Raw genomic sequence first — 24,139 nt, 5'->3', positions numbered from 1 at the left:
TTAATTTTGCGGCATTTTTAATAAAGTTTTTCGTGCTGTATCTGTGTGCAAAAATTTTTGGTAGGCGTTCGCACCGTCAAATTCTGTTACCACTTGCGAATCTTCCGAACTTGTGAGAATCTACGCTTTACTTCGAAAAAGCACTGAGTTACAAGCTTACAACTCAAAGAAATGTTTCATTCTTGGTGAAAGCCGGCCGCTGTGACCGTGCGGTTCTAGGCGCTTAGTCCGGAACCGCGCTGCTGCTACGGTCGCAGGTTCGCATCCTGCCTCGGGCATGGATGTGTGTGATGTCCTTAGGTTTGTTAGGCTTAAGTAGTTCTAAGTCGAGGGGACTGATGACCTCAGATGTTAAGTCCCATAGTGCTTCGAGCCATTTGAACCATTTTCTTGATGAAAATTTTAAACCAGCATGAAACGCCCGCTAAAGCCGCTGGGCAGAACAGGTAATTAGGATTGTGGAAAGGTCCAAATAAGGTTGGGGTCAGTTTCGCCATCTAATTGTAATTTATTGTAATTTACTAACACATTTACAACCGAAGCGGCACATAGCCGAAACTTTACCAAATGCAACTCTTCGACATCTGAAGGCCTCCAAAAAAGAAATCTTAAAAATGAACAAGATAAAAATGCAGCTAAAATAGGAAAAAAAAATTAAAAAAACATATATCACAGCTAGGCGGAAAGCCTCAAGGCAAAGTAGATAGAACAAACATATGCAAGGTGGAATATAAATGACTGAAGGCCACAATTAAACTTCAAAATTTTAATATATATTACCATAATCTTTTAAAGGTAGAAGGCCGCAATGTTTAAGGTTGAAAAATATTTTAAGAATAAAGTTGCAAGGCTGAAAGCTCACAATTAATTTTCCAAAGTTTTTAAGAAATATAACCATAAGCCCCAAATTTGAAATTGCTGAAAACAGATAATTAAACACCGGCGGGAAAGACATTAAAGACAACGCCACTCAGAAGCCTCCAGGGAGGTCGGTCTGCCCTCATTCGCTTAGGTGAGACAGGTGGTGAGCCCAACTACACTCGATCCGTCGGAACCCAACAAGGGGACAGCCACGGACCGACCGACACAACGACTTGCTTGCCATCAATCAGTACATGAGAACTCCAACACTAAATGTTATGAACGTGATAATCCACAATGATGCATGTATTAGCTGTCAAAATTACACACCATGTTGGACAGCGACAACAGGTGAGGACAGGACGCTGCCTGAAATTTCGTTAGTGGCCAGGGCAGGTAACCAGAACACTAACCGTCACAAGGCAGAAAATTCCGCTGGTGCACTCGAATTGTAGCCAACCAATATAGTTAATTCCACCGCATGGCGGCTAAATTTCAGCCATAGAAACACTCGCTGTTGCTCACAGGAAAACCCTCCGCAACCGCGAACCACTGAAACGAACCACCACTACACGAATAGAAGTGGCCTGAGTAGTTGAAACCACTACTCAACTTTGACGTCCTGAATGGCCGAACCACGAAGCTCGTAGCGACACACGCCTCGACACTGCTCAGGGACCACCAGTGGGCCGTCTGCACCCGGTAGCTGAGTGGTCAGCGCGACAGAATGTCAATCCTAAGCGCCCGGGTTCGATTCCCGGGTGTTGTTCCCCACCGAGAAGCAAGTCGCCGAAGTGGCGTCAAATCGAAAGACTTGCACCAGGGGAACGGTCTACCCGACGGGAGGCCCTCGCCACACGACATTATCATTATACCAGCGGACCCAACCGATTGCACCGCGCGGAAATAACTTCCCTGGCCCGCAGCAACGGACCGAGTCCTCTCAGAAAGCCGACAACATCTAAAATAGTCGTTAGTGGAAATAATGGCAACTACACACACAACCTAACAAACTCTTGGACGAAGACCTGAACGATACCCAACAGTAACTAAGCACACAAGAAGCAAATCAGGAGTAGACACACACACACACACACATACACCAATCAGGAATACTTCAAAAACTCAAATGACATCAAATGAAAATTAAAGCGTCGTATACATTTTGTGGTTCCACCAATGCGTATGCCATGTGCTCTCTTTAAATAGTATCTGAATGAAATTGTTAAAAAAATGGATGAAAAAGTGTGGACGAACTGGTGTAGACATAGGTGGCGATTCCTGTCGAGTGTACTATTTGCTGATGACTATGAGTACATATGAAGAAAATCATAGAAACATACAATAAGGCCGGACAATCAATCATTTTTGTAAAACACAATATTTTTCTTATTTTTTTTTTTTTTTGAATATTTCTTTTGGAGTACAGCGGTTTTCTTTTATTACTTAAAATTGAACATGAACAGACACAACCGCAAGAAACTTCCTTTTTTTTAAATATGAGATTATCGGATCGGTCTGTTTTAGATCATCTTCAGACCTGAAATCATGATGGCAGAAGGTGACTATGAATGGAGGTGGCACTGCACTCCACAAACGCTAACAGTAGTTAGCAGTTAGCATTTGTGAAGTCCAGCGCCACCTTTATTCACAGCCACCATCTGCCATCATGGTGTCAGGTCTGAAGATGGTCTAAAACAGACCGAAACCGATCATCTCATACAAAAAAAGAAGTTTCTTGCATCTGTGACTGTTCATGTTCAGTTTTAAACAATAAATGGAAATTCTATCGAGACACGTTCAAAAGTACAAATACTTGCTGTCTGAGATCAGGAGTCCAGAAAACAAGAAATAAGTCAGAGGACAACACAAGCTAAACAAACAATCAATAAACTGAATTCTATCTTTTCGTTGGATGAAATTACGAACAAAAGGTTACATGAGTCAATAATACAAAGCATTTGTTTATACGGAAGCGAAATCCTGGGAAATGACAAAAGAAGACAGAAGAAGACTTAAAGCCGTGCAAGGGAATTCTTTTTGAGGAGACGTTATACACTTCGAAGGTGAGACAAGATCCCAAACAAAGAAATGAGGAAAACTCCCCGTACATATCACCGGCGTTTAAAGTTTCATGAGCATGTGACGAGATTAGGGGTGAACGATGGTAGCCTCAGTACGTGAGTAAAGGAGAAAAATCCTGTGCAGAAAGAAAAAGGAAATGGAAGAGGGTACGTAAAGAAGAAATTTGAAAGAAGGTTTATACAAGGATCCAAAGACTTGGGTACGAGACTGCGAGAAACGGACTAAAGAACTGTAAACTATTCGTAAAATAAAAAATAAATACTGAAACGAGGTACAGACACAGTTGACGAGATTCAATGGAAGAAACGAAACGATCGCGTCTGACGAAACCTCAGAAGAGTTCTTCGCTGTGAATCTCACAGTGCTTCAAATTACATCTGATATGATATCTGCTGCTAAACGTAGGATGCTATTTTTGAGCCGAATTTTCTTGTCGTCAGTGACAGACGACACTTTGTGGTGGACACGAGCAGTGTGTGACTGGTGATAACATTGCGGCTCCCGCTATCTCCAGCTGAGGTCACTATAAAAGCAGACGACGTACACGAACCGTCGCACACACCGTGTCTCAGATCCACCGAGTTGTCGCCTCACGCCCTCGGTACGTATTTTCCAAATGTCGTTATTATACGTTTCTCAATAAGGATCACAAATGTAAAATAATTAATGGAAATACGGTACTCGCTATAAGTACTCAACAGTACTGCGGACGCTCCGTGGCTGGAAGATTGACACGGTCAAGCGTTCCACCCCGTCTCACCGATTCACTTCGCTCACGTGTAACAACTGTCACTTGATTTCTTTGCTGCAGTAACTGCATTCTGCCGAATTTCAGTCCGCGCATCGTATTCGCAAACGTTTTTGTTTCTCACCATTTCCATTGTTCTGTTAACATCACTCTACGTCCACATTTGTCGTACTCGAAGCGTTTCAGTTCGTTGATCCTCTAACTTGCAGTCATCTTACACTGTGCAGAGATATTCGGGCGTCGACCGCCGTTTGCCCTTCGTTCTGTGCTCCGTTACTTTCGCGTCAAACAGCCCACAAACGTAACCGTAATTGTGCGTTCAAGTGTTTGACGCTAAAAGTGTTTCAAACTGTCGGATCATCGTCAGACCGTACCACGAGGGGTGCACAGTTGATCAGTAGATAGCGCTGTTCACATATGACAATAGTAATTTCTTTCAGAAATTGTCTTTTTTTTATTATGAAAACAACGATACCTCAGAAATTCGCCGAGCAGTCTGTTTTTCGGTGAGGGTTTAACAAAACGGCGCCGTTAAACAGGAAATATGATGTAAACAGTTGCGTTTCACGATTTTATTACAATTTTCGTAATGCGTCTCACATAATAACAACTGGCAGAATAGCTACGTTCAACTTTGGTAAACAATTTTCAAGAAATACTATTTACCGTTGGTAAACAGAGTTTATTCTGACGTAATATCGGCTGTTTGACGGAAGATACTGTTTCCTGACCTGACTGTTTTGTTACGAGTGCAAGTGCTTTGCACTACACGATTCAAATGATTCAAGAGGGTGTGACGCACCGGGAGAGAGAGGCGTCCTTGACTTATAGAAGAGTGTATTCGATTTGGCATGAAGCTATGACAAAAATGTTCCCCATGAGTTCCCACAATTTCACCAAATTTTAAAAGCAATCGTGTGCCATCTGGTGCACGAAAACAATTCGACCATGGAAATGTAAAATCCGTACCCAGCATCGTTACAGCAGACAAAACTTGCATATAATTATACAAGACGGAATCTAAGGAGCAATCGGCTACGTGGGTGTCCAAAGATGAAAGTGGTTCGTTACCAACGCTCTTGCAAGAAAGTAATCCGTCGTTATTTGTGATACGATCGACATGTTACAAACATTGCCTCAGCATTTCTAAGAAGACTTAATGCTGAACGCTATACAACAATTTGATTGCTACATTGATGATATCAGGAAAAAAATACCGAAAACTTCAAATAATTTTCAGTCATGACAGTCCCACCACACAACACGTAGAACAATTGATTATTTTTCAGAGACAAACACGGAATTAATGTTTTAGTGCCCGTAAATAAACTATTTTATCGACTACCAAATTCTTTTTGATCGCTTGCTTTCATAACCTTAAGGAGCTGTTGAATAGTGAAACCATGATTTCGGGGCACCAGCATAACAGTGCGAAAAATATTTCAAAATGATTGGAACGCCTGAAAAACTGCATAAATCTTAAAGCCGAATATTTTGAGAAACAATAAAAGGCTTTCCAACTAATCAAGCACGATAGCAGAAATTTACACCGGATGTTTGTGAGTAAAATGGGTTGACTATTGAAAATGGCATATGAGATAATGAATACAGAATAACGCAAATTAAGTTTGTGGACGTGTACTGGTAAAACGCGATTTGACATCATGTATCTGTCACGTTCCTGGGAGCTGCGGCGTTCCTGGAGGTGACTGAAAGGGCTGCTCCTTATGACAGCAGCAACTAGAAACGTTCGGCTAGGTTAATTCGTCACGACATTGCTGCCGCCGAGACGTTACAATTAATTTTATAGTCTCCTCACCATACTGACTGTAAACGGCTTGATGTGTTCCTACCCACGTCTTTCTTTTCGAGAATTTCCGTTGTTTGACAGTCTTAGTTCACAAGATTTCAATGAAAGACTTGCGTGAATTAATGTGAAGAGACATCTAAGCCCGCGACTTCTCTCCTGGACCTATGTGTATAAACCCTGAACATTACATAGAGAAGTTCCACACTGTTCTTGCAGAGATACTGTTCCAATTCCGAGACAGATAGTGCTGTCGGGTAGAGAGCTCTTCATTCTGTTAAAATTCACGTTGTTCGATGATGCTGAAATGCAGCGACTCTGAGAAGAGGGAAGACCTCATTCTATCTTCATGTCAATCGGAACAACCTGTACAGCCCAGTAGGCAGTATACGTATCACCTTCGACGTTGGGACGCCCGGTCGAGATAAATTCTCGTTCTCCTGAATGCGTCACGCTCTTTGGCAATCAAATTTAATTTCAATGTGTAAACCACAGAATGATCCCATTAGACAAATCGATTGAAAAATATGGGCGTAATATAAAGAACAGCGTAACACCGAGAAAAGCACACTATCGACATTTGTTACATATTTAAAGGATGAAAAGCAAGTAGTAGACAAAATTTGAAGCATGTTACTGTTCTTCGAGAAACAGAGAAACGTATATATATAATGAAAGAGATACGACATTATTCTAAAGATCAAAATTTCGTTTTGAATGACACTTGAACAGAAAAAACAAAAAATATATAGAAAATTTTGGTGGTATTTTACTACGACCCAAGTGGCTCCTTCTTTAAATACAAAATGTTACAAAATGTTGCACCTTCAGGAAACGATTTTCAGAAGTTTCTCTGGTATATTTGATTCAGGAATCGTAAGTATTTCGCCTACTTGAAGTAACAATCTTTTTATTATACTTTCAAACAAGCAAGGAGAGTCGTGTGTGATATTGGAAGACTGCTTTTGCACTCCGGCATTTTCCTTAACACAGACTGATGAAACAAGTGTTCTGTCTATAACCTGTACCCGAAAATGCCAAGAATATATTTTGTTATGTTTCGTGACGTCACGACAATTTATTATACCCCCACGGGCAAATCCTTGGCATTTTATTTTATATACTAGCTGACGAAACCTCACTGTCCCATTTTGTCAATTTTCCATTAGAAACGAAACAAAAAATTGAACTGTGTTTGTTGTGAGATACCGAAAAAATTTCATTTCCATTTTTTCGTGAAAACATCTTTGAAATTTCCTTTCCAGTGGGTCCGCAATTTGCATGAGGTCGAAGGACGACATTTTTCTTTTAAGAACAAGTATTTTGATGCCCTGTTTACTTATTTACTCGTAGTGATACAAGTTACACAACGAGCTCGTTTCAGAGATCTGCCGTCATCAAATGTACCTGTGAAGATTGTATAATAGCTACAATATTGTTCCTTACGTATGTGATAGTCTGTGGCTTCGTGTGGCACATTATGCTTACGTCTTATGACGTGGCCCATACGGCAACATGGAGCATAAATGTCGGTGGTCTTTTTGGTGTGATACACCCACGCTTTCTATATGGTTAGTTTTTATTTGCGTGGTCTTGTAAAATTATTTCTTGATACCTTTCCTGACGGCGATGATATGTGTACTTTTACAATAAAATTTCTACATCGCGGAAGTTAGTGATTACAATTAATTTTGAGGTACTATTTTTGTGGGTCTTAGGTAAATGATAAATATTCTATTGTTCTCTGCTTATTGCGATAATGTACCATTTTTCTTTACTAATATCAATTAAATTATATTCTTCCATGTTTAAAATCTGTTTGTTCGTCGAATACGTAGAGAAAGTACTCAATTTCTTTCTGGATAAAAATATCACAAACATACAGCACAACCACACAGACAAATGCAACTACCAAGGTAAGAATACAACTGAAAATTGCAGTGCAGTCTTTACAGAAAGAGATAAGAAATCCTACATTGTCATGAATCTGCAAACATCATGTTTACATGCACAACGAAAAATGCATGAGGAACAAATTCTGAGTCGTCTAATAATTAACCCTTTAGGTTGCCCACCATATCAGATGAGTGACAGCATCCCTGCCGGAGATTGATGGTATGCTTCAACTTGTCTTTGAAAACTTGAAGTCTCAGAACTTTCCATACATACCTTGCCTCCATCTTGTTGGAATCACTTTGTAGACACTCCATACATCCTGGCACAAAGGCTGTCTTGTCAATGAATCTAGCATTATGATTGGCTCTTATCGAATTTACATGCTGAATTACTGATGCCATCAGTGAGGAAGCACTGTCAGCCTTTTTTTCTTCTATCTGCACACAAGGCTTTCAGCAGCAAAAAAATATTTTACACATACCACCATATTGCACCACTAATTAAACCCTGCAACATGCCCAACATACCGTAAAAAATGGAAAGACACTTACTGAATTACAATGCTCGCCCACTTAGGAGAAGAGATTGAATATTAGAAAGTGAAACCGATCTCTGACCCAGCAATATATCGCCACATACTGTGTCGATGTAGTAAATTTGCAGTTCGTATCCTCCACCATACAAAGTTAACGCTTTTACATCATTTGTACATGTACTGCGTAGACAGACAGCACAGTGCATAAACTCGCGGCACTAGATATATACCGCTAAATCAGGCGGGCATCCACCCCCAATGCGTGACCGGAGCACCTTCAGTGGATCGAAGTCATGCTCAGAACTGTTCTACAAATTCGGACTCGCTTCCCCTTGTGGCAAACGCTTTACTGTTTCCAGTCCTAACCTGATAGCTTGCTTCCTTTTCTCCATCCATCTCCGACTCTGGGATTACAAGAACACATGTATTTCTGCATGGTTCGCCAGAATATTTTACCATTTTCACGGTACTTCTCGATATCAAGTACACAGCAGCATAATTCCAAACATGCAGACTAAAAATTATTTCTCTACAAACCTGAAACTTTAGCAGTTAACCCATCTGTGGGGATTTTTACGTGAGAACTCGGTACAAATAGAGGAAACTGATATTTCCACTCTCAAATACCGATGTTGGTGATGTAACAGATTCCATCCCTATAATTTACAAGGTCAACTAAGGTGTTTCTCACATCTAGAGAACTGACAAACGTGTCTTTTACATGCTAGATGCACACAACACAATCGATGTTCTAACAACTAAATAAAGATGCGAAATGTGAAGAAGCAGTCAACTGAACATTTCACATGGGAGGGAATAATGGTGCAGTGCAAACACATGTCCATATTGAATCAAGTCAAATTTCCTCGCGATCACGAAAGCTATCCTACACATACAAAGTATTAGTTCGCTATTTGGTCATGTAGAGGATAATCTGGTTAAGACGTCTATATTCCTGCACTCCAACAGGTCTCTCCATTCGGAGGGCTTCTACCTATAATGGGAAACATGAATCATCCCCACAAAGGTCACCAGCACTGCACGCCAAACATGCACAGGTTGAATCATCACCCTAGGAAACCGGTCATATATATATATATATATATATATATATATATATATATATATATATATATATATATATATATATATAATATCCATGTACTTACAACTAAATGTTACCATTGAGACCTCAGCTGAATGACATTCGACAATGAGCGAAGTATCCAAAAAACACCCTGTTGATGGCTGTGGCTCCGAAAATAGGAATATCTCTACAATTCTTATGACTTGACATACTCTTCCCTTTGCTATCACAGTACACCATGTCAAATCCATACCTTCCATACGACTCGACACAGTCATTCTCTTTTGTACATGTCGAAGTACAACCAGATACATGATAAAACTGATGCTCAAGGTGAACCTATCACGCATCCCCTACTACTACTAAGTAGAATACTTGACCAATAGATGATTCTACATGATGCAAAATAATACTGACCGAAAATCAATGATGGGTGGGCATGTCTCATAGGTATTTTCTTGCGAGTGCTACCATTGTCTCTTAGAAACAGAGATGTAATCGGCCAGATGTTCAAAAACCGATCGCAGTTACTACTGTATGTTACTGTCTCAAGCGGTCCTGGTTCTATAGGTGCATACAAGTATCCATGTTAAAAGCTATACTGGCTTTATAAATCGAAGTACGACATTACCTCTGAATGGGGAGGTTTTTCCAGACAAATACCGAGATGGTGATCGTAGGAAGAAGTATATCAGACCAACATGTAGCCCACGATGCAACCTCGTGATAAAATTACCACATTTTGAAAGCGATTTGGCTAATGAACGTGGTAAGTAAGCTGTATTTGCGACTCCCTCACACCGCCCGAGCTACATAATTCTATAGTATTTGTAAAGCATTTTGTCTTGATGCACTGTCAGAGGGTCGGTGATATATCCACTGGGCTACAGGCAATGGTTGATTGACAAGGATCACAGACAGTAGTGGATGGTGTGATGATTGAGGTCGCAAGAAATGTACACAAGCTTTTCACATCTCTAAAGCCACGCTATCCACTAGAAATGCTGTCTGGGATTTGGAATTAAGTCTTTCCATTCAAGCACATACCTGTAATGGGTCCTTTAATGATTACAACCACTCCACTCCGTCTACAGACCACAAGTGGCCCATCGGGACCATCCGACCGCCGTGTCATCCTCAGACGAGGATGTGGATAGGTGGGGCATGTGGTCAGCACACGGCTCTCCCGGTCGTTATGATGGTATTCGATTACAACCACTACTCAGTCATACTTCTGGCACCGCCATATCTCCAAACGATCCACCTTTCTCGAATCTATCTGCTACAGTAAAATTAAAGCATCGTTTTAGGCAGCCCCTATGCATCCAGAAAATGTCTCCTCAGACTGTATGCTACCATTCCTGCACCTTTCCGTACGTGATAGTTCCAGTGTAAGTCGGAACTGAGTGGGGGTCAGAGGAAACTATATCTACCACCTACTGCAATCCATGCTGAAACAGACAAAGCTGAGTTACTGCAACAGAACTGTGTTTTGACCATTTGACGGAAACGAGGCCTGCTCCTCCAACATGAAGTAGTATAAAGGACAGTACAGGGACTGGGGTAAGGACGTGGATTTCGCTACTGCATCATCTCCAAACTACATACAAATACTACAGATCCATCTCCATTCACGTCTATCTCCCCAACATGCTATCTTCGTTATTCTGTTCCATCAGAGAAAAATTACCACCTATAAAAGCTCAACTAACTTCATCCAATAGATAACTAATAAGATTTTTACCTCGTCTCCCTCCTCCTGTGAATCGAAGAAAAAGAAAAAATACCGCATGAGTTCAGGCATCGAGTACTTGTGACGATCCTATTAAATGCACAGGTATTGATCAACTGCACAGTCCAGTTTAAAGTTCCATCACCTGTACTGTAGGAGAATGACCACATACCCTGCAGACCATTGTGTAAGCCACAAGAGCCCCTCCCCCCCCCCTCCCCTCTGTGACCCCGTCTCATTGTTTGAAACATTATTTTTTTCTGCTGTAATACACTTTGTACACTGCCAAACATTTTGTTTTTCTGACGCGACTTAGAGATCTTTGTCAGGTTCTAAACTGACATTAAGACGCTCTGATCTACTGCCTCTCGGAGACAACATGGACATCTCCCCAAAGTACCATTATCCGTGATGTTGTACTGTGACGTGATTGACATCATTCAAGATAGCTGCTATGACATCAGCTGGTGACACGATTGATACAATTAATTAAGATGTTCTTATCTGTAGCCTCTCACAGGCAACAAGGACATCACACCAAAGTACAGTTATCCAAGACGTCGCACTGTGACGCGATTGACGTCATTCAAGTTAGCTCATGACGCGAGTACCGCTACCCAAGGTGGCTGGAAAGTGCTACACAGCCACTGCCAAGGCTCCCATGATGGGAAGTTTGTATTCTGGATTGAAGATAGGTTGATTGGGCTACCTCTAGAAGTCGCTCTGTGTAAACTATATTATTACTTCGGTCACCACAACACTGGGTGAATTTAAATAACAGTCATTTACAATATAAGGAAATTGGAAGAGCTTAACGGCGTTGGCGTGGGTTTCCAAACTACTTTTAAACTAATCTGTAACACTGACCGAATAGCTGATGGCTCTGTGTTCCGTTTCGACTGATTCCTCATATTGCAGTCACGTACGCAATCACTGTTTCACAGCTAGCAACCCCCAGAAGGTGCCACCCATCCACAAAACTCATTCCCCAACCCAAACAAGCGTTGTCAGTCAATCATTATGTGGTTGTTGTTGTTGTGGTCTTCAGTCCTGAGACTGGTTTGATGCAGCTCTCCATGCTACTCTATCCTGTGCAAGCTTCTTCATCTCCCAGTACCTACTGCAACCTACATCCTTCTGAATCTGCTTAGTGTATTGATCTCTTGGTCTCCCTCTACGATTTTTACCCTCCACGCTGCCCTCCAATGCTAAATTTGTGATCCCTTGATGCCTCAAAACATGTCCTACCAACCGATCCCTTCTTCTAGTCAAGTTGTGCCACAAACTTCTCTTCTCTCCAATCCTATTCAATACCTCCTCATTAGTTACGTGATCTACCCACCTTATCTTCAGCATTCTTCTGTGGCACCACATTTCGAAAGCTTCTATTCTCTTCTTGTCCAAACTAGTTATCGTCCATGTCTCACTTCCATACATGGCTACACTCCATACAAATACTTTCAGAAACGACTTCCTGACACCTAAATCTATACTCGATGTTAAAAAATTTCTCTTCTTGAGAAACGCTTTCCTTGCCATTGCCAGTCTACATTTTATATCCTCTCTACTTCGACCATCATCGGTTATTTTACTCCCTAAATAGCAAAACTCCTTTACTACTTTAAGTGTCTCATTTCCTAATCTAATTCCCTCAGCATCACCCGACTTAATTTGACTACATTCCATTATCCTCGTTTTGCTTTTGTTGATGTTCATCTTATATCCTCCTGTCAAGACACTGTCCATTCCGTTCAACTGCTCTTCCAAGTCCTTTGCTGTCTCTGACAGAATTACAATGTCATCGGCGAACCTCAAAGTTTTTACTTCTTCTCCATGAATTTTAATACCTACTCCGAATTTTTCTTTTGTTTCCTTTACTGCTTGCTCAATATACAGATTGAATAACATCGGGGAGAGGCTACAACCCTGTCTCACTCCTTTCCCAACCACTGCTTCCCTTTCATGCCCCTCGACTCTTATAACTGCCATCTGGTTTCTGTACAAATTGTAAATAGCCTTTCGCTCCCTGTATTTTACCCCTGCCACCTTCAGAATTTGAAAGAGAGTATTCCAGTCAACACTGTCAAAAGCTTTCTCTAAGTCTACAAATGCTAGAAACGTAGGTTTGCCTTTTCTTAATCTTTCTTCCAAGATAAGTCGTAAGGTTAGTATTGCCTCACGTGTTCCAACATTCCTACGGAATCCAAACTGATCTTCCCCGAGGTCACCTTCTACCAGTTTTTCCATTCGTCTGTAAAGAATTCGCGTTAGTATTTTGCAGCTGTGACTTATTAAACTGATAGTTCGGTAATTTTCACATCTGTCAACACCTGCTTTCTTTGGGATTGGAATTATTAAATTCTTCTTGAAGTCTGAGGGTATTTCGCCTGTCTCATACATCGTGCTCACCAGATAGTAGAGTTTTGTCATGACTGGCTCTCCCGAGGCCATCAGTAGTTCTAGTGGAATGTTGTCTACTCCCGGGGCCTTGTTTCGACTCAGGTCTTTCAGTGCTCTGTCAAACTCTGCACGCAGTATCTTATCTCCCATTTCGTCTTCATCTACATCCTCTTCCATTTCCATAATATTGTCCTCAAGTACATCTCCCTTGTATAAACCCTCTATATACTCCTTCCACCTTTCTACCTTCCCTTCTTTGCTTAGAACTGGGTTTCCATCTGAGCTCTTGATATTCATACAAGTGGTTCTCTTCTCTCCAAAGGTCTCTTTAATTTTCCTGTAGGCAGTATCTATCTTACCCCTAGTGAGACAAGCCTCTACATCCTTACATTTGTCCTCTAGCCATCCCTGCTTAGCCATTTTGCACTTCCTGTCGATCTCATTTTTGAGACGTTTGTATTCCTTTTTGCCTGCTTCATTTACTGCATTTTTATATTTTCTCCTTTCATCAATTAAATTCAATATTTCTTCTGTTACCCAAGGATTTCTATTAGCCCTCGTCTTTTTACCTACTTGATCGTCTGCTGCCTTCACCACTTCATCCCTCAGAGCTACCCATTCTTCTTCTACTGTATTTCTTTCCCCCATTCCTGTCAATTGTTCCCTTATGCTCTCCCTGAAACTCTCTACAACCTCTGGTTCTTTCAGTTTATCCAGGTCCCATCTCCTTAAATTCCCACCTTTTTGCAGTTTCTTCAGTTTCAATCTGCAGTTCATAACCAATAGATTGTGGTCAGAATCCACATCTGCCCCTGGAAATGTCTTACAATTTAAAACCTGGTTCCTAAATCTCTGTCTTACCATTATATAATCTATCTGAAACCTGTCAGTATCTCCTGGCTTCTTCCATGTATACAGCCTCCTTTCATGATTCTTGAACCAAGTGTTAGCTATGATTAAGTTATGCTCTGTGCAAAATTCTACAAGGCGGCTTCCTCTTTCATTCCTTCCCCCCAATCCATATTCACCTACTATGTTTCCTTCTCTCCCTTTTCCTACTGACGAATTCCAGTCACCCATGACTATTAAATTTTCGTCTCCCTTCACTACCTGAATAATTTCTTTTATCTCGTCATACATTTCATCTATTTCTTCATCATCTGCAGAGCTAGTTGGCATATAAACTTGTACTAGTGTAGTAGGCATGGGCTTTGTGTCTATCTTGGCCACAATAATGCGTTCACTATGCTGTTTGTAGTAGCTAACCCGCACTCCTATTTTTTTATTCATTATTAAACCTACTCCTGCATTACCCCTATTTGATTTTGTATTTATAACCCTGTAATCACCTGACCAAAAGTCTTGTTCCTCCTGCCACCGAACTTCACTAATTCCCACTATATCTAACTTTAACCTATCCATTTCCCTTTTTAAATTTTCTAACCTACCTGCCCGATTAAGTGATCTGACATTCCACGCTCCGATCCGTAGAACGCCAGTTTTCTTTCTCCTGATAACGACGTCCTCTTGAGTAGTCCCCGCCCGGAGATCCGAATGGGGGACTATTTTACCTCCGGAATATTTTACCCAAGAGGACGCCATCATCATTTAATCATACAGTAGAGCTGCATGTCCTCGGGAAAAATTACGGCTGTAGTTTCCCCTTGCTTTCAGCCGTTCGCAGTACCAGCACAGCAAGGCCGTTTTGGTTAATGTTACAAGGCCAGATTAGTCAATCATCTGTTGCCCCTGCAACTACTGAAAAGGCTGCTGCCCCTCTTCAGGAACCACATGTTTGTCTGGCCTCTCAACAGATACCCCTCCGTTGTGGTTGCACCTACGGTACGGCCATCTGTATCGCTGAGGCACGCAAGCCTCCCCACCAACGGCAAGGTCCATGGTTCATGGGGGGGGCATTATGTGGTAACCAACAGTAAACCAATGCATGGATGGGATGGAAAAGACACCACCGATGTACTGTTCTAATAAGCAACACAGTTGATGGCACAAACAATTTTAGACATTTTACAGTAATTTAAACACCGGCCGACGATGTGACAGCATTTTTTTCCAATTTCAGTATCATAGCTAAGCCGCCCCTTCACTACTTTGCGAGTATCATTGCGGATGTAGATAGATGACTGCTCAGTACATCCGTTCAGTGTTAATTCTGGGACACATAAATCATCAAAGTATACCAGACAGCGTCCACATATTTCTAACACCTCGAGCACAGTGCTTAATTTACGATCTCTCTCTCTGCGTATGAGAGTCACAGAGCATTGTCGCTGTCTTAGGGTAAAATCAGAGAAGATATACATCAACGGGGACAGTTGAAAATGTGTGCCCCGACCGGGACTCGAGTCCGCGAACTCCTGATTACATGGCACACGCTCTATTCATATGAGTCGCCGAGGGTACAGATGGATAGAGTCCTGATTACATGGCACACGCTCTATTCATATGAGCCGCCGAGGGTACAGATGGATAGAGTCCTGATTACATGGCACACGCTCTATTCATATGAGTCGCCGAGGGTACAGATGGATAGAGTCCTGATTACATGGCACACGCTCTATTCATATGAGTCGCCGAGGGTACAGATGGATAGAGTCCTGATTACATGGCACACGCTCTATTCATATGAGTCGCCGAGGGTACAGATGGATAGAGTCCTGATTACATGGCACACGCTCTATTCATATGAGTCGCCGAGGGTACAGATGGATAGAGTCCTGATTACATGGCACACGCTCTATTCATATGAATCGCCGAGGGTACAGATGGATAGAGTCCTGCTTACATGGCACACGCTCTATTCATATGAGCCGCCGAGGGTACAGATGGATAGAGTCCTGCTTACATGGCACACGCTCTATTCATATGAGCCGCCGAGGGTACAGATGGATAGAGTCCTGATTACATGGCACACGCTCTATTCATATGAGCCGCCGAGGGTACAGATGGATAGAGTCCTGATTACATGGCACACGCTCTATTCATATGAGCCGCCGAGGGTACAGATGGATAGAGTCCTGATTACATGGCACACGCTCTATTCATATGAGCCGCCGAGGGTACAGATGGATAGAGTCCTGATTACATGGCACACGCTCTATTCATATGAGCCGCCGAGGGTACAGATGGATAGAGTCCTGATTACATGGCACACGCTCTATTCATATGAGTCGCCGAGGGTACAGATGGATAGAGTCCTGATTACATGGCACACGCTCTATTGATATGAGTCGCCGAGGGTACAGATGGATAGAGTCCTGATTACATGGCACACGCTCTATTCATATGAGTCGCCGAGGGTACAGATGGATAGAGTCCTGATTACATGGCACACGCTCTATTCATATGAGTCGCCGAGGGTACAGATGGATAGAGTCCTGATTACATGGCACACGCTCTATTCATATGAATCGCCGAGGGTACAGATGGATAGAGTCCTGATTACATGGCACACGCTCTATTCATATGAGCCGCCGAGGGTACAGATGGATAGAGTCCTGCTTACATGGCACACGCTCTATTCATATGAGCCGCCGAGGGTACAGATGGATAGAGTCCTGATTACATGGCACACGCTCTATTCATATGAGCCGCCGAGGGTACAGATGGATAGAGTCCTGATTACATGGCACACGCTCTATTCATATGAGCCGCCGAGGGTACAGATGGATAGAGTCCTGATTACATGGCACACGCTCTATTCATATGAGCCGCCGAGGGTACAGATGGATAGAGTCCTGATTACATGGCACACGCTCTATTCATATGAGCCGCCGAGGGTACAGATGGATAGAGTCCTGATTACATGGCACACGCTCTATTCATATGTGCCGCCGAGGGTACAGATGGATAGAGTCCTGATTACATGGCACACGCTCTATCCATATGAGCTGCCGAGGGTACAGATGGATAGAGTCCTGATTACATGGCACACGCTCTATTCATATGAGCCGCCGAGGGTACAGATGGATAGAGTCCTGATTACATGGCACACGCTCTATCCATATGAGCTGCCGAGGGTACAGATGGATAGAGTCCTGATTACATGGCACACGCTCTATTCATATGAGCCGCCGAGGGTACAGATGGATAGAGTCCTGATTACATGGCACACGCTCTATTCATATGAGCCGCCGAGGGTACAGATGGATAGAGTCCTGATTACATGGCACACGCTCTATTCATATGAGCCGCCGAGGGTACAGATGGATAGAGTGTCTGCCATGTAAGCAGGAGATCCCAGGCTCGAGTCCCGGTCGGGGCACGCATTTTCAACTGTTCCCCTTGATGTATATCAACACCTGTCGACAGCTTAGGGTCTTGATTTAATTATCATTACAGTTCCAACAGTTGTGACTGGCGATCACCAGATCGAAATAACAGCTCCAAGGTGTTCACCCAGGTCCTGCCTTCTATTTTTTATTGTTCTTACACATCAAAGCATTAAAATTACGTACTTCCATTACCAAATTTCATGTTCAATTAAGTGGTTTTAAAAAAGCTGCAGAAAACACATTAATAACAGGCGCAGTCGCAGCCGCACCTTCCTTTAGCGCGTATGTGCGGAAGCTGGTGCTGGGGGCAGCTGAGCTGCGATCCCCCTCAGACCACTCAGCTGGACACAGTGGCTAAGTGGCCATTTCCATAACCACCTTTAGACATCAAGCGACGGTTCATTAAAAGTAAAAGACCAAGTAAAAAAAAAAAAAAAAAAAAGGAACTTCTGACGTCCTCCCTCGCCTCCTCCACGTGTGTGTCCCTTCTGTGCATTTTCTTCTCACATTCCTTTCTCTATTCCTTGGCAGCCCTTTTAACTGATGATCTTACTTCCAAAACAGTTTATATTTGTTTTTGATATTATTTTGTTATTTGCTTCCAGTTATATTGTACATGTGACGAGCGAAATTGCAGTTGACTTCTCTTTCCAGAAGTACAAGAATTTTCCTTAGCTTGCGCATTTTCATTGGCAGCAATCTCCAAAGACGTGTAGCTCCTTATTATGTCGTAGACATTATTTTCCGAAAGACCAAATGATCCCAAGTGCCTCTAGAGTATCCAGCTTGTAACTCAATCTTAAGAATTCACATGTATATTAAGGTTTTAGTCTCGCCATTGTGGCAGATAAACACACACAAACATACTTTTCTTTTATTTTGTCTCGAGCAGTGTTAAGCATTGTTACTGAAATTAACTGAAATTGGTTGCAATCTCTCAATTCTGACTAAACGTGTGGGACGTTTCCCTTGGTTATGAAGAGAATGGCAGATGTGGTAATACCCTCCGATGTAGTAGCAGTTGAGAACCCCATTGATGTTTTTCAAGTTTGTTTGGTATTTATCTGAAAATAACCGAGGTTAAGTCAAACGTCCGATTGGAAACACACTGCTGAGCCCCTTGAACTAGACAATAACATAAGGAAAAGAAACAAAAAAAAACGCACTATCGTGTTTCAGTTTTGTGTTCGAAGAAATAAGCTTACTCTAAATTATTTCCGTTAAACTACATGCTCATATCATTTTTACTAATTATTATGTCTATTGCAGATATTTTCAATTCGTCCTCCTGTATTGTTTCCCCACTTTATATAAAAACACAGGTAGGTAGGACAGAAAAAACCGTCAAATGAAGTAGTTTGGAACACATTTTACCTTTTCCATGAATCTTATTTCTATTTCAGAGGGAGCTCTAGGACCAATTCTTTTTTCTATTGCCTCTGAATTAGTCCTTTGAGTATTTGCTTCTTTCGGACTTCCTTAAAATACTGCGATCTGCAACTGCTTTACATTACATTTCGTTCCTAGAATTTTGGGATCTGTGAACTCCTAATTGCATATCTTTCATATTTTTCAAAAACATGGTGGAAATATTTTGAGAATTACTTTGAGATAATGTGCATGTAGCAGAGCTGCAAATTTCATTGACCATTCTTACTTTTAACACCAAATTCTTATATGGTTTTGTCGTTCGTGTCTTTGTCCTCAAAGTCAAATACCTTTTTTGAAATCAGTAAATAATGCTATTTTACGTCTTCCGGTTAACACTCTTTGGCTAAATCAGTTGTGTGCAATATTTTCCCTTTCGGAAATCGCTCTAGTATTAAGCTACTTGCTCGCCCAAAATTTCTTAAACTCTACCTACGAGAATTTTTTTCCATATTTGTCTGATACCATTATTTTGTAGATTCGTACTATGTTGACTAGGAACTACAGAAATTAATGGCCTTATTTGTACGTGTAACTAATGAGTGTATCGAGTAAAGGACTTAAAATATCATTGTTTACGTCTTCTCTTTTCTAACATGTAGTAGAACGCTATTGAACAGCCACTGTCTGTTTGCTTACACACACTGCCCCACTGCAACCGTAATGTTAGTTCTTCACTGCTTGTAGCAACCAAACAATTTAAAATATGAATCAGAGTTACTAGCAGTTCGTTCGTAAGCACTCTGCAGCTCTATTGGTGAGCACTGCTTTCTCTGCGACGTTCTGCTTGAGTTAAGCAACGAGTACTGTCGGTCAAAATATCGGTAGCAAATCAGTGAAAACAGTTGGATTAGAGAAACGTCTTTGACGTACAAATAGACACAACTTGTTGAAACCTGTAGCACCACTTACGTATAAGTTTTAAAGTTCAAAATAACATAAAAATGTATTTCGAAACATCTGTCATATGATATGGTATTGTACGGTTTTAGTCCTGATCTTATTAATTATGTGTAAATCTGAGCAATTGCAAATGAACATATTTGGAAAAATGACAACGTAATTTGTTATCTCAGCAGTCGTGTGTGGTAGATTTAATTTTCAGCATTAATGTTTTCATAACCCACTTTAGTAGCGCAGTAATAGATTTTAACCGCAAGAAAGGTTTTTAATGATAGAAAATAAAATGCATTAAATATCCAATCATTCATTTGGTTAAGTGATTCGATTTCCACTATTCTATGTCTTTTGTAAATGAGCATGCGAAAATCTACTAAGGATTATATTTAGGGAGACGGAAAACGTTGGTTGTCTTATCTCCCATGGACGCTATCCCTGTTGCAATGAATCTCTAGTGTTGTCGAGTTGCAGATGTTTGGCGATTCGTGCGACTGGACAAGATGGCAGATGCAAATTAATTTGAAAACATGCCAAATAAATTCCTGTCGGCGCTCCGAGGCATTGCCTAGTCATGGAGCTCGCACTGTTAAACTTAAGAACTATTTTAGATAAGGATGTGGGACTGGATTGTGCCAGACTGAAATATGCACACTGTTTTAGCACACAGCAAAGGACGACCGCAGTGAAATATATTTAGCAGCTGTTTTACCATTGTTGTGTACATAGTTCCGCGTAGTCAGCGCGTACACAACTTTCCCACTTGAGCGCGCCCCGCTAAGCACAACAGCGCAGTCGCAGCGCTCGTCCGTCTCCGCACTACGAGATGGCGCTGCCATAGAAACGGACCAAATTCTGCTTCCGCTGATCCGCGTGTTAATATGCAACGCAGCCAATGAGATTGCTGCTAATGTACAACCTTTTCTCCTCGTGGATCACACTCGTGCAGTGATACATGAACGCGCGAGGTATTATAAGGAGTGTACAGACCTCCGATTAGTCAGTCTGCATTTGACTGCACCAGTCTGTACCAGTCTGCATTAGTCTGTACCAGTCTGCACGAGTTTTACATCTGTCTGTACCAGTCTATAGTCAAGTTTCAGTCTGCGCCTGATAAGATTACCATATTCCTGTACATAGCCATGAAGATAAATGTATTGACACTTTTGTCAAGTATCAGAGATATATGTGAGAATAATATTAACGTACCAATACCAAAGGAACCTCAGATAGTCAATTTTGGTCACCGTCAATCTGCTACTCTAAGCGTACAAGTGGCATTTCTATCGTCTGACCTAACGGCAGAAGATAAACACGCCACGATAAGACCACGAGACATATTGCTGACACTCGCCTACTTCGTTAGAGCGACAGGTCAAATAATCTGATGGTGTGTGTACTGAAGATCTTACAGTACGCACACCACAACCATTTATTAGTTTTTATGTTCCAAGACAAAAGTGGACTTTAGCCCTTACTCGTAATAGACTTATTTGGCAAAAATCTTCAGAGTTCGGCCTCTTAGTACACGAAATAATTGAAAACAGTCCCTCTTCATAACACTGCCATTGGTACTGGCGTAGTTCAGTTTCTTCTCCATCAAAATAGGGTGGATAATAATTCTGCACACTGCAGCAGTGATACCACAATACAGCTCTTTCTGATGTTATTCTTGAACTCCCGTTGTCTTCTGTCCTGGTTTCTTGTTAAACCTTCCGTCTTCAAAAATCTTGTTTCTTGCAATTTTATTTGTTCTAAATATATCTTCCGATGCATGTTCTGCATTGAATTCAGGTCTCTTCTGCAAAATTTAGTGTTTTACTGCGACAATGCTGATGCAACACGTTTCTGGAAACTTGTATGTCAAGCTTATCTCAGTACAATGTTTCTCTTTTCTTCTTAAACTCGTCCAACTTCCACAGCGAAAAAAGTGCTGTTGAACTTCTTAAAGTCTTCTGACTTACACCTCTTCTCCCGTGAAATAATTAGATTGCGAATAATTAACGTCACGTCTGTACCCGTCAGTCATTATGTGAGCGAGTCCCAGCACCAGACTAACTGTACTTCAAACTTCGTGTTCTCATCTTCACATTACTCTGTCCATTAATTACTATAAAAATACTTTCTTCATACAAAAAAAAGACATTTTTCTACCAAAAACCCGACACGCCCCTTCCATCCATTTTTACACTTCCAAGCCGCGACTTAGACTGTCCTATTCATTTTTTCTTCTGCTTCTACAAAATTTTAGAAAGATAATATTTCGTACCAGACCAAAACGCTTTTACATAAATGACATACCATTAAATTTACGCGAAATAATAAAACAGAATCATATGATACGTTACGTTTGATTCACATTAAAACATAAAATAAATACATGGGACAATGACTTGCAAATGTTTACAATATTCGTAACAGACGTAATCCCATCTCGAAAATACATTATAATACCCAGTGACCGAAAAAAATATCCTTTATAGAACAGCTTAGAAGAGAAGATACTCCTTAGTTGTTATTAAACAGGAGCATTTAGAAATGAGGTAGCTACGTAGAATAGCGTAATAAATGAATTAACGTATTCGGAAAGTACAGGTATTATTTTTGTTCATCGTCGTTTAAGATTTCCACAATTTGTGCTGATATTTTAGCTGACCTCCATAAGATACGTGGTTGTGAGGGCTACTGCCCAGTTTTTACCCGTTAAGAAGAAGGTAATTTCGGCAGTTCGTAGTACACTATGCTGAAATCACTGCTGTGCTATGTGCAAAGTATGGCTGCACCTTGTGGACTACTACGTTGTCGAAAACAAGAATTCAGTTTAATATTTAACCTGGAAGTTCTGCCTTCGTGAAAAGTAGAATTTGTCTCGTAGTCTAGCTGGTGAGCTCCTACACCACACTCACCGTGCACCATTGGTGTCGGCAGCCAGAGAAACGCAGCATGGAGACTGCGAGCACGGCGCACTGGACAGGGGCGGCGGTCGCCCCTGACACCTGCGCCGTGGGCGGCGCCGGAGGAGCGCTGTTCGCGCAGCTGTTGGCAACCCTGGTGCACGCGCAGTGCCTGCTGGGGGACCGCAGCGCCTACCCGCCGGACACGGCGAGCCCGCTGCCCCAGTACGACTTCGTGGTGGTCGGCGCCGGGTCGGCCGGGGCGACGGTGGCCGCCCGCCTCTCGGAGAACCCCGACTGGACGGTGCTGCTGCTCGAGGCCGGCGGCGACCCGCCGCCCACCTCAGACGTGCCGCGGCTCTTCCCGACGCTACAGAAGACCGAGGTACGGCCCCAAACAGGAGAATGACTTTCAGAGGCCACCACGCTTCTTTCGCCTCCGAATACCACTAAGGATTCCCAGTACTAAGGGCGCTGCACTGGTGAGGAATTGTAGGGGCACTGCACAGGTATGGAATTGTAGGGTCATTCAACTGGTATGCAATAGCAGGGGCGCTGGATTGGTATGGGATAGCAGGGGCGCTGTGTTGGTGTGGAACAGTAGGGACGCTACAGTGGTGTGGAACAGCAGCGACACTGAAGTGATTTGAAATACTAGGGGTGCTTGTCTCGCATGTAATAGTAGGGCTGCTACAGTGGTATGGGATAGCAGAGGCGCTGCACTGGTATGCAACAGTAGGGTTGCTGCAATGGTATGTGATAGTAGGGGCCCTGCACTCTTATGCAATAATAGGACTGCTGCAGTGGTACGTGATAGCAGGGGCGCTGCGCTCATATGCAACAGCAGGGCTTTTGCAGTGGTATGGCATAGCAGGGGCGCTGCACTGGTATTCAACAGTAGGGTTGTTGCAATGGTATGGGATTAGCACTGACACTGCACTGGTATGCAACAGTAGGGCTGTTGCAATGGTATGTGATAGCAGGGGCGCTGCACTGGTATGCAACATCAGGGCTGCTACAGTAATATGTGATAGCAGGGAAGCTGCACTGGTGTGCAGCAGTATGTCTGCTGTAGTGGTATGGGATAGCAGGGACGCTGCACTGGTATGCAACAGCAGGGCATTTGCAGTGGTGTGGGATAGCAGGGGCGCTTCACAGATGTGCAACAGCAGGGCTGCTGTAGTGGTATGGGGTAGCAGGGACGCTGCACTGCTATGCAACAGCAGAGCTGCTGCAGTGGTATGGCATAGCAGGTGCGCTACACTGGTATGCAACAGTAGGGCTGTTGCAATGGTATGTGATAGCAGGTGCGCTAGACTGGTATGCAACATTAGGGCTACTGTGGTGATATGTGATAGCAGGGACGCTGCACTGGTGTGCAACTATATCTGCTGCAGTGGTATGGGATAGCAGGGACACTGCACTGGTATGCAACAGCAGGGCTGCTGCAGTGGTATGGGATAGCAGGAGCGCTGCA

At 42.4% G+C, this 24,139-nt stretch overlaps 1 protein-coding gene across 1 annotated transcript in view; it reads left to right on the top strand.

Annotated features, from left to right (window-relative positions):
- Nucleotides 1–3,414: 3,414 nt before the first annotated feature.
- LOC126260067 (glucose dehydrogenase [FAD, quinone]-like) overlaps nucleotides 3,415–24,139 on the top strand; it is a 48,613-nt gene continuing 27,888 nt past the window's right edge. Inside the window, exons 1-2 of the mRNA XM_049957264.1 lie at nucleotides 3,415–3,547; nucleotides 22,697–23,047. Coding sequence (XP_049813221.1) covers nucleotides 22,712–23,047 — 336 coding nt within the window. The 5' untranslated portion in view covers nucleotides 3,415–3,547; nucleotides 22,697–22,711. The remainder of the gene's footprint in view (nucleotides 3,548–22,696; nucleotides 23,048–24,139) is intronic.

Source organism: Schistocerca nitens, chromosome 5, assembly GCF_023898315.1.
Source record: "Schistocerca nitens isolate TAMUIC-IGC-003100 chromosome 5, iqSchNite1.1, whole genome shotgun sequence".
Lineage (NCBI taxonomy): Eukaryota > Metazoa > Arthropoda > Insecta > Orthoptera > Acrididae > Schistocerca > Schistocerca nitens.
Note: the sequence above shows the minus strand (reverse complement) of the source record. Positions and strands in the feature narration are given on the sequence as shown.